This window comes from Tamandua tetradactyla, chromosome 2 (assembly GCF_023851605.1).
Source record: "Tamandua tetradactyla isolate mTamTet1 chromosome 2, mTamTet1.pri, whole genome shotgun sequence".
NCBI classification, from domain to species: Eukaryota; Metazoa; Chordata; class Mammalia; order Pilosa; family Myrmecophagidae; genus Tamandua; species Tamandua tetradactyla.
The window spans coordinates 152,060,255-152,075,768 of NC_135328.1; the positions used below are offsets into that span (position 1 = coordinate 152,060,255).

At 38.6% G+C, this 15,514-nt stretch overlaps 1 protein-coding gene across 1 annotated transcript in view; it reads right to left on the reverse strand.

Moving 5' to 3' along the window:
• Nucleotides 1–13,388, reverse strand: part of RSPH3 (radial spoke head 3) — a 56,212-nt gene extending 42,824 nt beyond the window's left edge. Inside the window, exons 1-3 of the mRNA XM_077130225.1 lie at nucleotides 13,315–13,388; nucleotides 12,608–13,204; nucleotides 5,096–5,183 (exon numbers count right to left, since the gene is read on the reverse strand). Of these exons, the coding sequence (XP_076986340.1) occupies nucleotides 5,096–5,183; nucleotides 12,608–13,204; nucleotides 13,315–13,388 (759 nt within the window). The remainder of the gene's footprint in view (nucleotides 1–5,095; nucleotides 5,184–12,607; nucleotides 13,205–13,314) is intronic.
• Between the last annotated feature and the right edge of the window lie 2,126 nt (nucleotides 13,389–15,514).

A 15,514-nucleotide genomic window follows, 5' to 3' on the forward strand; every position in this document is an offset into this window, starting at 1 on the left:
CCAGGTGTGGATGCATGTGCAGCCTCATCTTGTGTCCACTGACACCTCTCTGGCAAAAGCACTGTGCCAATTTGCACTGCCTCCCACTGCCTTGGTGCTACCAAGTGAGGATAGAAATTCAGTAACCTGCTTGGCCCTAGTGACAATGTGTTGAACTGGGGGGGGGGGGGGCAGGGAGCAGGGTGCTGACTATTACTGTCTCACACTGCCTTGTTCTTCTATATTGCTGCTATGTAGGGATGAAAACTCAGTACCCTACCAGGCTTCACTGACATGACTTCAGTAAAGATGGAGTACCAATTTGCATTGCTTCTAATGACCTCATCGTCACGGTAAGGGTGAAAGTTCAGCTTTCTGCTCAGTCTTTGCTGACAACAGCTCAGTGGGGAAGTAGAGTACCAATTTGTCCCTGCCATATAAAGATGAAGGTTGAGTTCCCCACCTCAGACTCACTGACACTATGGGGAGGGACAGATCAGTTTTCCAGTGGTTTTTGCCTGATGTGTGGGTAGTGTTATTAAACAGTTTTCTGTTTCGCTAGGCAGCCTTTTCCCAAGTTGTTTGGCTAGAGCGATTGGGCTTTTCTTGGGTTGTGCCTATCAGTGATTCTGGTTTGCAAACTTATTCATAATGGGATATGCAGGAAGCAAAAAAGAAAACCCAGGGAACTCATTGCTATAGAGTTCCCAAAGTCCTAAGGTTGCTGGGCCATTCACCTTCTCCTTCTCACCTTTCAGAATCTTTCTGTTTGTTTACTGTATTTTGTCCAAGGTATTTTAGTTGTAAGAGGGAGGAGTAGGAAGGAAGGGGTGAAATTCATCTCATTTGGAACAGGAAGTTTCAGTGGAGACTTTAAAGGTAAGGTGCTGAATACTTGATGTGCCTGTTGGAATCTGTTGTATACCCCAGAAAAGCCAAGTTCTTAATCCTCATTCAATATTGCTGTGTGGGAGCTTTCTGATTGTTTCCATGGAGATGTGTCTCCACCCATTCAAGATGAGGTTGCTTTTACTGGAGCCCTTTAAAGAGTGAACCATTTTGGAAAAAGCTTTAGAGCCACAAGAATCAACACAGCCCGTGCAGCCTTTGGAGATGCAGAAGGAAGACATTGTGGGGGTAGGGTCATGAAATAAGAAGCAAGGAGAGAGAGCTAGCCGACATCACCATGTGCCCTTACAGCTGAGAGAGAAACCCTGAACTTCACTGGCCTTTCTTGAGTGAAGGCAACCTCTTGTTGGTGCCTTAATTTGGACATTTTCATGGTCTTAGAACAGTAAACTTGCAACTTAATAAATTCCCTTTGTTTAAAAGCCATTCCGTTTTTGGTATATTGCATTCTAGCAGCTTACTAACTAAAACACTTGACAAGGAAACTAAAAAAAAAAAGCGGTTCTACTTTCCATTTTGTACTATGTACCAGTGTTTATCGGTACCATCATAAGAAAACTCCCAAACTTATGTATATAACACATGTTTGAGCTGCTGTTTCCAAATTGCGGTCTTGGAACCAGCTGCTTCAGAACTGCCTAATTAAAAATGCATATTCCTGTGTCTAACCCCTGGAGGTTCTAATTCAATATATCTAAGGTAGAGCTGAAACACGTTTTTTAAATAAGTTTTCTAGGTGATTCTAACATACACCCAGGTTTGGGGATCATGGCTTCAAATCATCTAACACTTCATATATTGTTGTATGCTGTTAGACACATATCATATAGTATCTAAAGGTTTAATTTTTGTGCCAAGAAACCATCACATTCAATACCATACCATGTCTTACTCACAACTATATCTTAGGTACCTAGCACAGGACCTGAAACTCAATAAATATTTGCTGAGTGAATTAAAGAAAAGCAGAGAGACTCAGACTTCTTGATGAGAGAATAATTTAATATTAGTTTGAGTATGAGATAATTAAAGCAAAGCTAAATGCCTAAAACAGTGTTACTCAGAGTATGGTCCTCAGAACAATGACACCTGTGATCTATAGCATTTTAATTGAGAGTAATGTTTAGAAACTTTTAGAGAAATGTGACAGTTCTGTGAAACCTAATAATAAGAAATTGTGGCTTGAATGCATAATCTAAATTGGTCTATACCTATTAGAAATTGAATCAACAACTAGCAATCTTCCAAAATAGAAGATTTTGGAAGTTTTTCAAGCATTTAAGGAAGAAATGCTCTACAATCTCTTCCAGAACATAGAAGTACTTCCTAACTCATTCTATGAGCCAACATTACCCTAATACCAAAACCAGACAAAGATGTTATAAGAAAGGGAAACTACAAACCAATATACTTCATGTACATACATGCAAAAATCCCCAACAAAATATTAGCAAATCAAATCTAAAATGTATAAAAAGAATTATATTCCACAGTCCAGAGGGATTCATTCCAGTTGTGCAAGGCTATTCAACACTCAAAAATTAATTCATGTAATCCATCACAACAGGCTGAAGAAGAAAAATCAAAAGATCATACACTCAGAAAAAGTGTTCAATAAAATCCAACACCTATTCATGATAAAAAAACTCTTAGCAACTACAAATAGAGGGGAACTTCTTTAAATTGCTAAAGAACATTTATAAAACCCCCATAGTTAACATTATACTTAATGATGAGAAATTATATATTACCCCCCTAAGATCAGGAAAATGTAAGTTATGTCCCCTCTTGGCACTCCTATTTAATACTGCACCGAAGTTCTAGCTAATGCAATTAGATAGGAAAATGAAATTAAAAGTATACAGGTTGAGAAGGAAGAAATAAAACTGTATTCACAGATGACATGATTGTCTAAGTAGAAAATCCCAAAGAACTGACCAAAAAACCCCTCCTATTCTCCTGAAACTAGTTTAACATGCTATTATAGCAAAGTTTTAGGATATAAGGTTAATATGCAAAAGTCAATCACTTTCTTTTATACCAGCAAAGAACAACTGGATTTGAAATTAAAAACATAATACTATTCACGTTTCCAGCACTCAAAATGAAATATGTAGGTATAAATTTAACAAAATATTTACAAGATTTATATGAGAAAACCCATAAAACTCTAATGAAAGAAATCAAAGAAGATCTAAGTATATGGACAAATATTCCATGTGCATGGATAGGAAACAATATTGTTAAGATGTCAGTTCTTCCTAACTTGATGTACAGATTCAATGTAATATCATTCTAAATCCCAGCACATTATTTTGTTGATAGACAAACTGATTCTAAAATTTATATGGAAAGTCAAACGACTCAGACTAGCCAATAAAATACTGAAGGAAAACAAAGTCAGAGGACTGATACTAGCTGACTTCAAGACTTACCATAACCTGCAGTAATCAAGAAAAGTATGATATTGGCTAAAGAATAGACAAACAGACCAATGGAATAGAATATAGTTCAGAAACAGAACTGGACATCCACATGCAAAACAATGAATGTGGATGCAGACCTTACACTTTTCAAAAAAATTAACTCAAAATGAATTAGAGACCCAAATGTAAAACACAAGAACTATAAAACTTCTAGAAGATAACATAGGAGAAAACCTAGGTGACCTTGGATTTGGGAGTGACTTCAGGCACAACTCAAAAGCATGATCCATGAAAGAAAAAAATCAGTAGGTTGGGCTTCATTAAAATTAAAATCATGTGCTCTATGCATGATACAGTTAAGAGAATAAAAAGACAAGTCATAGACAAGGAGAAAATATTTACAAAACACATACCTGACAAAAGACTTGTATCCCAAATATACAAAGAACTCTTTCAAACTCAACAATGAGAAAACAAACAATCCAATGAAAAAACAAGCAAAATATATGAACAGACTACCTCACCAAAGAAAATATGCTGATGGAAAATAAGCACATGAAAAGATGCTCAGCATCATATGTCACTAGGAATCTGCAAATTGAAACAACAATGAGATAACACTACACTTTTATTAGAATGGCTAAAATCCAAAAACAGCAGTACCAAATGCTAGAGAAGATGTGATGAACTTTCATTCACTGCTAGTAAGAATGCAAAACAGTACAGCCACGTAGGATGACAATATGGCAGTTTCTTACAAAACTGAAGAAAGCTGTACCTTTGCTCCAGTAACCCTGCTCCCAGATATTTACCCAAAAGAACTGAAAACTTATGTTCATGCAAGAACCTGCACACAAAGTTTATAATAGTTTTATGCACAATTGCCAAGAAATGGAAGCAACTAAAATGTCCTTCAATAGATGAATACATAAACAAACTGTGGTACATCCATAGAATGGAATAAGTGAAATTATTTAGTGATAAAAAGAAATATGTGTGGTTCAGTGGCAGAATGCTCACCTTCCATGCAGGAGACCCGGGTTTGATTCCTGGACCATGCACACTCCCCACCCCCACCCCCCAAAAAAAGAAAAGAAATAAGCAATCAAGACACAAAAAGACATGGAGGAACCTTAAATATCTATGACTAAATTAAAGAAGCCAGTCTGAAAAGGCCACATACTATATGATTCCAACTATATGACACTCTGGAAAAGGAAAAATCATAAAGACAGTAAAAAGATCAATGCTTGATGGGGGTTTATGGAGAGGGAAGGAGAGATGAATAGATGTAGCACAGGGAATTTTTAGGGAAGTGAAACCATTATTATTATATTATTATAATGGTGGATACATGACATTATGCAATTGTCAAAAATCCATAGAATTGTACAACACAAAGGCTGAACCCTAATGCAAACTGTGGCATTATATGTGTAACTACTGTCTCATCAATTGTATCAAATACATCACAGTAATAAAAAGGGAAATTGAAGGGGCAGAGAAGAGTAGGTATATGGAAATTCTCTGTAATTTCTGTTCAGCTTTTCTGTAAACCTAAATCTGTTCTAAAAGGTAGTCTATTGATTTTACAAAATGGTTAAACATATTGAAGCTTGTATTTTATGTCTTCTTTTGCTTTTCATTTTTGTAGTAATTTGTCTTTATTTTATTCTATAAATGTTTTAGTCTGTAACAGATTGCCAATTAAACACACAAACTCACCCCTTACCAAAGAGAGTTTCAAAAGTCTTGTGTCAGACTATTTCAATTATACTTACCAACGGTAATGTTTGTAGAGCATAAGTGTTGCCTCGGATCACCCTTCTGTCATACATTATGTTTCCATAACGAATAGGTTCTTCATCTCTGTGAAATATCAAAATTTGAATACATACTTTAACAGTGTTTGTATCTATGAAACTGAGTTCATTTTAAACAGAATTTAGGCTAAAATGAAACTACTTTAAGAAAACAGACTTTTGTTTTAGCACAGTTCATAAGACAAGGAGACAAATGGCTGCCATTTAAAGAGTTTCTGTTATATGACGGGGTTTTCACATACATTATTTTATTTATTGTTCATAAGTCTTAAAGTTAGTATGATTCCCATTTTACAAAAGAGAAAACAGAACCGGGGGTAATCTTCCCAAGATCACTTAGCTAGTAAGTGGCAATGCTAGATTTAGACTGTAAATCTGTTGGACTACTTAACATATGTGAAAATGGCCCATCTGAAAAGGAGCCTATCCTAAAGAACTGAAAAAAATTTGATACAAGGATTTAAAAGCTACATTAGTAAAAGAATCAAGCTTACCAGAATAAAGTGAAAATCAAATTTCTCATTGTATTTTAAATTTAATATTTTAAAAATTTATTGTTTTAAATGTTAATAAAATTCAAATTTCAGGGATCAGAATGATCAAGTGGAAAAACACAGGTTTGTATTTTCAGGACGCTTTAAAATGCCCTCAAGCATGAATGGGGTAAATGCATTTGTATAAAATTATTTTCATTAAATATTCTTTAAATGATATCTTATTTTTACCTTTGAAACCAAATACTGAGTATATACCTATAAAAACACTCCATCAGAAATGATTTTGAGATGGGCAGTAAGTTGCTTGTATATCATATATTGAAGCTATTAATGAATGATGTGAGTCCATGTTATTTAAAATTTGGATGTACTCCACTCCTTACTAGACTTTTGTGCAGTGTTCAGATAAGCTGATTCCACCTTCATAGAAGCCTCTGTGATACCGCATTTTTCTTCTGATTGTGTTTCTGCTATTTCTTTGACTGGTCCTGCTCAACCTTTTGTATTCTAGCTTCTGTTGTACTGGAGGATTTCTTCAAGGCTCAGCCTTCTCTTGTCCATAGTTCTCTATGGCTTCAATTATGATCCATATGCCTAAAACTTTCAATTTTATTTAATCTTAAGCTCAGACCTCTCCTCTGAGTTCCAGATATGGATATACAATTACCTTCTCACATTTCACTAGGATGTCTCCAAGGCAAACTCAAAATTGAACTAATTATCATTTCCCCACTCCAACTTGTTACTTCTTCAATGCTCCTTATATTGGTAAATGCTATTAACGACCACCAAACTGCCTGGTTTCAGAAACCTGAAAGTTATCCATGACTCCTAACCTTTCTCCGCACCATACATCTAACAAGTCCTATTGATTCTATCCCTCAAATCTTTCTCCCACGCATCCACTGCTCTTGCCATTTCTTTTACCTGGACAACTGTAACAGTCTCTGAACAACACTGCTCCCTTAATCTGGTTGTCCTCATTGCAGCTGGAGAGTGGTCTTGTGGAATGGAAAATCCAAACGAAATGGTTACCTGTTTAAAGCTTTGTAGTGCTAACAATAATGAAGAATTTTGGAGTCATGACACTATCAAAAACCACACATACATACACACAGACATGAACAATTCATAACACCTAATGCTGGTAAGAAATTAGAGAAAAGAGTATGCTTAAACATTTCTGACGGAAAGGTGAATTTTTCCATTTGTTTGTATTAAAAATACATATGGTTTACAATTACACTCCTGGGAATCTGCTTAATAGAAATAAAAATACCAGTGCATAAGACTGTTTATTGAAATTCTTGTTCTTTGTAGTTAAAAACTGGAAGCAAACTAAACATAAACAGTGGAAAATTTTAATAAATCATGGTATATCCATACCATAGGGTATCATGTTGCTGTTAAAATAATTGAGCAATATGAGTTACTTGGAGAGATGTCCACAAAGTATTGTTAAGTGAAAACAGGAAGATTTTGAGACTTGTGTATGCTACTGCGGTTATTAAGTAAACAAAGCCCTACTATGTGAGCATCTATATGTATACATTGATACATCTGTACATAAATGTGTGAGCATAGAGAAATGTACAGAAGCATTAAAACAAGGTTGCTACCATGGTTTACCTTGGGGACAGGGGAGGGAGAGCCGATTTTCAGGGGATGGGAGTTAGTGGTGAGGCAAGTAAAAAGAATTAAGGCTGCCCTAAAGATGCTCCCAAGCATGAATTATATGAGCCTATTTATATAAACTTACATGTTTGTGTATGTATAAGGAAATTGGAAAAAAAAAGGGACTTAGAACTTGTTAATTGGGGGGAAAGAAAACTAAATGCAGATTGGCACGTGTAGTATGATTCTATTTTGGAAACAAATCGCCTATACATATGCTTATATGTTCATATTTGTTTATATGAGTTAGGAGGTGCAGAACAATAATATAAGGTTTCTAAATTTGGTTACAACAGAGAAGCAGGAGTGGAGGTGGGTGGGAGATAATTAACTTGTCTTTATTCACCCTTATTTTGTATTTTTCATTTACTTCAACAAGCATATATTACTTTTGTAAATAGAAAATCACCAATAAACCTAACTTTAAACCAAAAGACACACACACAGACACATACACAAAATCCTTCCAATGGCTTCCAACCATTGTTAGGATCAAGACCAAAAAACTTATGGTCTCCAAGGCTCAGCATGTTCTGCTCCTAGCTGTTCCCTCTACCCTCTTCTTATCTCTCTCTCCCTAGACTGTTGTCTGTTTTCTTATCATACTGTTCTTGCAGGCTTCTCAAACAGGCCATAGCCCCTTCTTGCTTTAGGACTTTTTTACAGGTTATTTTTTTCCTTCTAGGATTCTTCCCTCCCTACCACTTAGTGCCCCAAATTCATTTGGCTATTTCCCAATAGCCTTCAGATCTTAACTTTAACATCACTTTCTCAAGAAAGCCTTTCTTGTCTCCCTATTTGATTTGCTCAACTAGGTTGATGACCCTTCTGTGAGCTCACGGCACCCGTGCTTCTATTTTATTGTAGCCATTTTATTAACCAATGCTCAGTGCCTGTCCTTCTCCACACCTGGCAAACCTCATCATAGTAGAGTCACATCTATCTTTTTCACTGCTGATACACTGATTTATTAGTGAGAAGATGACTGTGCCTTGAGGTAGAACAAGAACAAAGCTAACTGGTCCACAACTTGTCCAGAAGGAAAAAGCAGAGACAGGTTGTCAAATAAACCTGAGTTTAGATCATGGCTGTGACATTAGTTGTATGACCTTAGGAAAGTTAACTTCTCTCAACCTTATCCTCATCAATGAATTGGAAACAAGCTACCCATTTCCTGTGAGGATTAGAATATCTGGTTGAACAGCAGGTGCTCAATAAATGGTAGTTACTATCACATTATAGTGACTTTTTAAAATCTAGCTGAACCAAACAGATATGCAAATCTGCTGCAGATAAACTTCAGAAGATGGGGCTTTAATTTTTTGCCTCTGAATTTAACAAACATACAAGAATAGCTCTGTTGATGCAATGTAAAACATGAACTAAAATTATGATCAAATATGCAACTAGAAAACTTGGAGCAGAAAGAAAATGTTAAGTTCAGAGAGGGAAGGAAAGAGCAGGAGTTGTCAGAGGCCAGGCAGGCAATTAGACTTAAGGCTCTTTTCTTGATCACTGGTAGCACTCAGGGCATAGCCCTCTAGTAAAAGTAATTCCTCCATTTCTTTTGTAAATTTCTCTCTCTCTCAGATTCATTCCTTTCCTGTTTTGACATGGGAATGAGGGACAAAAAGGACATTGGGTGGGACAAGCGGAAGAAACAGGAAAATCTTCAAAAATATCAAAGAACATAATTCTGAGATTATGATTTTCTTTCTTTCCTATTGCTGCTGTGTGCCTGTTTGAAAATATTATGTGCTCCAGAAAAGCTATGCTTTAATCCTGATTCCATCTTGTGGGAGAACAGCTGTTTCTTTTACTCCTGATTCAATAATGTAGATTGGAAACTTCTGATTAGATTACCTCAATGTAGATGTGGCCTTACCCGTTCCCAGTGGGTTTTGATTCGATTACTAGTCTTTAAAAGGGGAGGCATTTTGGAGAAATGACAGAACGACAGAAGCCTCAGAGCTGACAGAAACTTCAGAGCAGAGCTGACATAGACACAAAAACAGATGTCTGGAGATGCTTGGAGCCCAGCTGACATTACCATGATATGTTAAGCGAGCCAGAACCTGGACAGAGCCCAAGGGAAGCAAAGAGATGAAAGCCAGCCCTGGAGAAGCAAAGTGAGGAAGCTGAAAGCAATGGAGTCCTGAAGCAAGGGACCAACAGATGCTAGACACGTGACTTTCCAGCTGACAGAGGTGTTCCTGACCCATCGACCTTTCTTGAGCAAAGGTAACCTCTTGTTGGTGCCTTAATTTGGACACTTTCACGTCCTTAGAACAGTAAACTTGTAACTTATAAAATTCTCCTTTTTAAAAATTGTTCCAGTTCTGGTGTACTGTATTCTGGCAGCTTACAAACTAACACATGCTGCAACATAATTCCACAAATCTCGTGGCTTAAAACAATGCAAATTTATTGTAATTCCAGAAGTCATAAGTCCAAAATGGGTATGACTGGGTTAAAATCAAGGTATTAGAAGGTCTGTGTTCCTTTCAGAGGCTCTTTGAGAATGTTTCCTTGCTTTTGCCAGCTTCTAAAAGCTGCTAACATTCCTTTGCTCAGGATCCCTTGCAGCAATTGCATCACTCAACCCCTGCTTCTGTAATCACATCTCCTTCTCTGACTCAGACCTTCCTGCTTACCTCTGCCAATTACAAGGAGATTCGTGACTACATTGGGGCCACCCAGATAACACAGGAGAATCACTCTATCTCAAGATACTTAATTTAATCACATCTGTCAAGTCTCTTTTGCCACATGAGGCAACATATTCATAGGTTCTGGATATTACGACTTGGATATATTAGGGGAAGGATGTCATTATTTTGCTTACTAGAATGATTTAAACTTCAATTGGGCAGGGTCAAATAAAAGATATGTTCTAAAGTAATTTTTTTTCACTTCTTTGCATTTAGAAAAACACTTCATTAGAAAGTTTGTACACCCTTATAGCAAAGGATTTGTAAGATAAGATTCATCATTACAATTTTTTTTGGGCATATGCCTAAAGGTGAGTTTAGGAGAGTTTATTTATACTTAATCACCAAAAAATATATAAATGTTGTACTTCATTCTCTAATTTGCAAAATGAAAACACTGGTATTCAGATATTCTCTTTCAGCTTCAAGATTTAAGATTCTAAGAAATGGCAGAAATCCTTGACTCAAATTAGTTTGTGTTAAACTCAGATTTCTAGATCTTTTCCAAATGAAAAATCAGATATTCCCACTTATGTATTTGTGTTCTCATACTTAAATATAAAGTTAACAGCTATCTAATTAGATTTCATCCCAGTAATACACTTACTTAAGATAATTTGAAACCTTGACTCTGTTGGATGACATTGGTTATCCATTGTAGCCATGTATCATCTGGAAGATTTTTATCCAGTTCAGCTCTAAAATTCTGAGTAAGATAGGGTCAAGGACCTCATAGATAGACACAAAAATATATTTTCTTGGATATGGTCATCTGGTCATTCATCATCAAGTTACCACTCCCTGGCCGCTTTCAGTATTTTGTCCAAAAGGATACCATGGAAGGTGGTTTCAACTATTTTCTTGACATTGAAATTCTTCAACAATACCTCAACATAACAAAATTATACCAATATAACAATCAAATAATCCTATACAACAATAATAAAAGTATTTGTCCCTACTGAATCACCATTGATTCATGTGTATCTTATTTGTTGGTCTAATTTGTAAACAACCACTTAAAGACACTGGAAAGTATTTTTGGAAGGTGTTCTAGTTTGCTGGCTGCCAGAATGCAACACACCAGAAATGGTATGGCTTTTAAAAAGGGGAATTTAATAAGTTGCTAGTTTACAGTTCTAAGGTGAGAAAATGTCCCAATTAAAACAAGTCTATAGAAATATCCAATCAAAGGCATTCAGGGAAAGATACCTTGGTTCAAGAAGGCCGATGAAGTTTAGGGTTTCTCTCTCAAGTGAGAAGGCACTTGGTGAACACAGACACGGTTTCTCTTTCAGCTGGAAGGGCATGTGGTGAACACGGCGTCATATGCTAGCTTTCTCTCCTGGTTTCCTGTTTCGTGAGGCTCCCTGGGAGGCGGTTTCCTTCTTCATCTCCAAAGGTCGTTGGGTGGTTCTCTCTGCTTCTTGTGGCTATGTCCTTTTTCTCTGCTCTTCCTGAATCTATTTCATTCTCCAAAATGTTTCATCTTTTATAGGACTTCAGAAACTAATCAAGAACCACCCAAGTGGGTGGAGACATGCCTCCAGCTAATCCAGTTTAACCACTCTTGATTAAATCACACTTCCAGGGAGATGATCTAATCACAGTTTCAAACATACAATATGGAATAGGGATTAGAAGGAACAGCTGTCTTTACAAAATGGGATTAGGATTAAAACATGGCTTTTCTAGGGTACATACACCATTTCAAACCAGCACAGAAGGAATACACTTTAAATTGAAACCTTGTGTAATATAACTAAAACCTCTGCAAATTTAAATTTTCTTTTTGTGGTTTTCTTAAAGTGATTTTAAAAAGTCTCATTCATCAAGAAATTTTGGCCTCAGTGTTTGAAATAAGCATCAATATAATCAAGGGTTACATTGCTGATGTTCATTCACTAATTCAACACATTCGTACTGAGTGCTTACTAGGTACCAGGCATGTTCTAGGTGAACAACAGACACAAAGGTTCCTGCCCTCTCAAAATCCAAAATCTGGGGCTTACTGGACAGAATTTAAAGAGAAACATGACGTTTACCTTCTTTTAATTTGCAACTATCCTTCGATGTAAAAATAAAATTTGGGATCCGGCATGAAAGATAAACTAATTCCTGCCCAAAGACTTTGTGGAAAAAACTTTACTTGGTGACAAACTTGTACCTCAGTGTTCCCATCTGTACAACGGAGTTATAAAATCTACTTGACAGCACTGAAGATTATATAGGAACATGTATGTGAATGATCAAAGTAAGGTGCTTGACACAAAGATGGTCAACAATAAACATTAGAGGACTCAAACTTTGTGAAATAAGTCGATTCCGTGCACATGTTTTCAATCAGCAACTCAATACAAGGGCACTAAAAATTAACTACCCGAGAGAGGCCATCCATCCCCTTCCTTGCTTCATTCCTCCACACCACGGGAGAGTTTTTTAGGAAAAAAAGTTTTATTAAGGCATCAACGACAAGGGAAAGTCGCACAGACAATTTTGGCCAGGGTGAAGGGGCCAGGACCGGGTTCCAGGATGGAAGGAGGTGGAGACCCCAGAGGGGTTGGTTGGGAGGCCGGCTCGACACTTACGGCTGCAACAGGTTGTCCCGGTAACGGCGGCGCTGGCACGGTAGGGGCCTGGGCCGGCTGGTGTAGGTGTAAGTGCTCATAGTAGGTGCGCTGTGGTCCGTAACCGTGGAGGCCAGGTCTGGGGTCGAGCTTCTTCCCTTTCGGTGAAGCTTGGCTTTGAAGCAGGTGGGCGCTAAGGTGTCGTGGGAGCCGGAGAGGTGACTATAGTGCCAAGGGCAGGGATTCCGTGACGCACGTAGGGGCGGCAAGAAGCGAAGCTGGCGGGACGGAAGACTGCTCCGACAGGTAGTGGGAGCTATGCTCGGCTGGCTGCAAAGAGCACAAGGTGCCCCAGCCGCGCCCCCAGCGGTTGCCGAGCAACTAGGAGTTCCGTCTGCGGGTGGGGCCTGCGAGGAGTTCTGGCGGACGGGTTTCGCGGGAGCACCCACAACGCGAAGCAGTTCCGGCACCTGGCTACGCTCCGCCGCACCGCCCCTGCAGGTGCGCCTGCGCGTTGCGGGCCCTCTTGCCAGGGAGGCGAATATAGCGGCGGTGGTGGGGGCTGGCGGTTGGAGGTTGGTGGGCCTCGGCTCTTCTCTTGAGCGGGGCTCTGCAGGGCTGGTGTCGACCTAATGTTCCCAGGGTCACGTGCTCCCACCTTGGAGGGATGTCTTCTGCTGTTTCTTCTTCCGCCACTGCCATCGCTGCGCTAACTGGCTCCCACTTACACGCGCATGGTCTCCGGGCTGCCAGCTCTGTTACGTTCCTGGCACTGAGGAAGGGCCTCCCAAGGGCTTCCCATCACCTCCACCTCTTCCGCCTCAGGGACGGGCCACCGCCTCGCCCGGTACCCTCGTCTATTCCCTTCCCCGCCTTCCTTTCCTTTTCACCACTCGAGCACAACAGAGGACCTCTGGGTTCGTTCATAGAGCGACAGGGGCCGCCCTTTAGATAACCGATTTTTGGAAGGGGGATGGGCGTATGGTACCGCTTGGTGAGGCTAATTGTAGACCCTCTGAGTTTTAATACCTGAGGTTCCGGCCTCTGTAGAATGAGGCAGACTGGGTTGGGTCTGGGAATTAGGATTGGAAGATGTTCTGGTTTTCGAAATGGCAGTGTTAAAAATCTTGTCGTTTTGTTAAGGAAGTGTATGTATCATTGTATGGTTGTTTACATTTCTATTTTCATGTACTCCTGCAGTTTAGCTAAATGCTTGCTCGATTTGAATCCGTGTTTGCACTTTAATGTTTTAGTGCTTCATCTTCCTAATACGCAAAATAGTGATAGTAGAGTTTATCTCTGGGGGTTTGTTGTATTTAAAAAGTTAATAAATATGAAATACTTAGAACTGTGTCTGGTCAATGACAAGGTAAAGATTTCTTTGACCACTTTTGCATTTTGAAGTTTATGGTCTAAAGCGGATGTATAAATAACAGGAACATAAAGGTGTGTGGTAAATGCTAGAAATAAAAACACTGTGGGAAGATTCTCGATCCGGTCACCTAATTTTGAAGTAATTTATGAAAGGGCTGAATAAGGAAATGACATTTAAATGGTGTTTGAAAAATGATCTTTTCAATGGTGGTCATCTTGGCGGTAATTCATTCAAGATGGAGGAAATAGCTTGAGCTAAGACCCAAAAGCCAAACCAGAGCCGGAGAACAGTAAGTAGAGTGTAGTTAGATGAGTTATAGAAATACTGTTAGAAAGGGAAGTTGGCACCAGATTATAAGAAACATTGAACACTAGTTTATCATTTTGACTGGTTTTACCCTCAAGCAACGAAATACCAGTTCAGAGTGGCTTAAACAATAAGGAATACATTATCTCCCAGAGATCCAGAAGTAGTATGCCTCCCAGGTTGGTTAACTCAGGGGCTCAGCACATATCACCGCAGTTGGGAAGATGAATCATCAGCGAAAGAGATTTGAAAAGTGTCCAGAGAGATGACAGATAATTCAGGGAAGTGTGATCACCTGGAAATCAAGTAAAGAAAGTGGGTCAAGGAGGAAAGAGTAATCAGTTGGGCCCAATACTGTATATAGGTTAAGCAAGGTGAGAACAAAGAATTGACCATTGGATCTAGCAAAACATAGACAACATTTCAGTTTGCTAAAACTGTAGGAATGCAATATACCAGGATGTATTGACTTTTACAATGGGAATTTATTGGTTTACAAATTTACAGTTCTAAGGCAACGAAAATGTCCCAATTACGGCATCAACAGGATGATGCCTTCCCTGAAGAAAGGAAGTTCCTATGTCACGTGGGAAGGCATGGCCGGTGTCTGCTGGTCCTTAAATCCTGGGTTTTCTTGCTTCTAGCTCTTATAGTTTCTGTGGGTCATTGCTTCCCTCAGGGCTTTTCTTTCCAAGCTCTCTGGATGTTTCTCTCTTATCCATCCCACAAGAACGAATTAAAAGAACATGGCCTTTTCTGGTGTATATAACAACTTCAAACTAGCACAGACATCATTGGTGATCAGGAAAAGGGCAATTTCTGTGGACTTAGAGGTGTTAGGATATTAAAATAGGTTCAGTAGAGAAGGGTAAGGAGAGAAATTTGTGACTTGAGCTTTGCTGCAAAGAAAAAGAACTGGGATGGTGGCTGGAGAACAGTAGGGTTGAGAGAAGGTATTAAAGTTTTTCAAGAGAGAATTGAACATGTTTATATGAATGATTTCGAATTGATGGATATGTTTATATGGGTGACTCAGTTGATGTGTAGGTGATTGTATGAGTGATTCAGCATCAGAAAGAATGATATGAGGGAAGACATGATGGAATGATGTCCTTGTGTAGGCAGAAAGGAGTGGGCTCTTGTGTACAGGTAGAGATATTGGCCTAGGCTTGGACAGTTCATCCATAATAATAGAAGAGGTAGAGTATTAGACCACAGATGGAGGTAAATTGATAATATAATAGCCA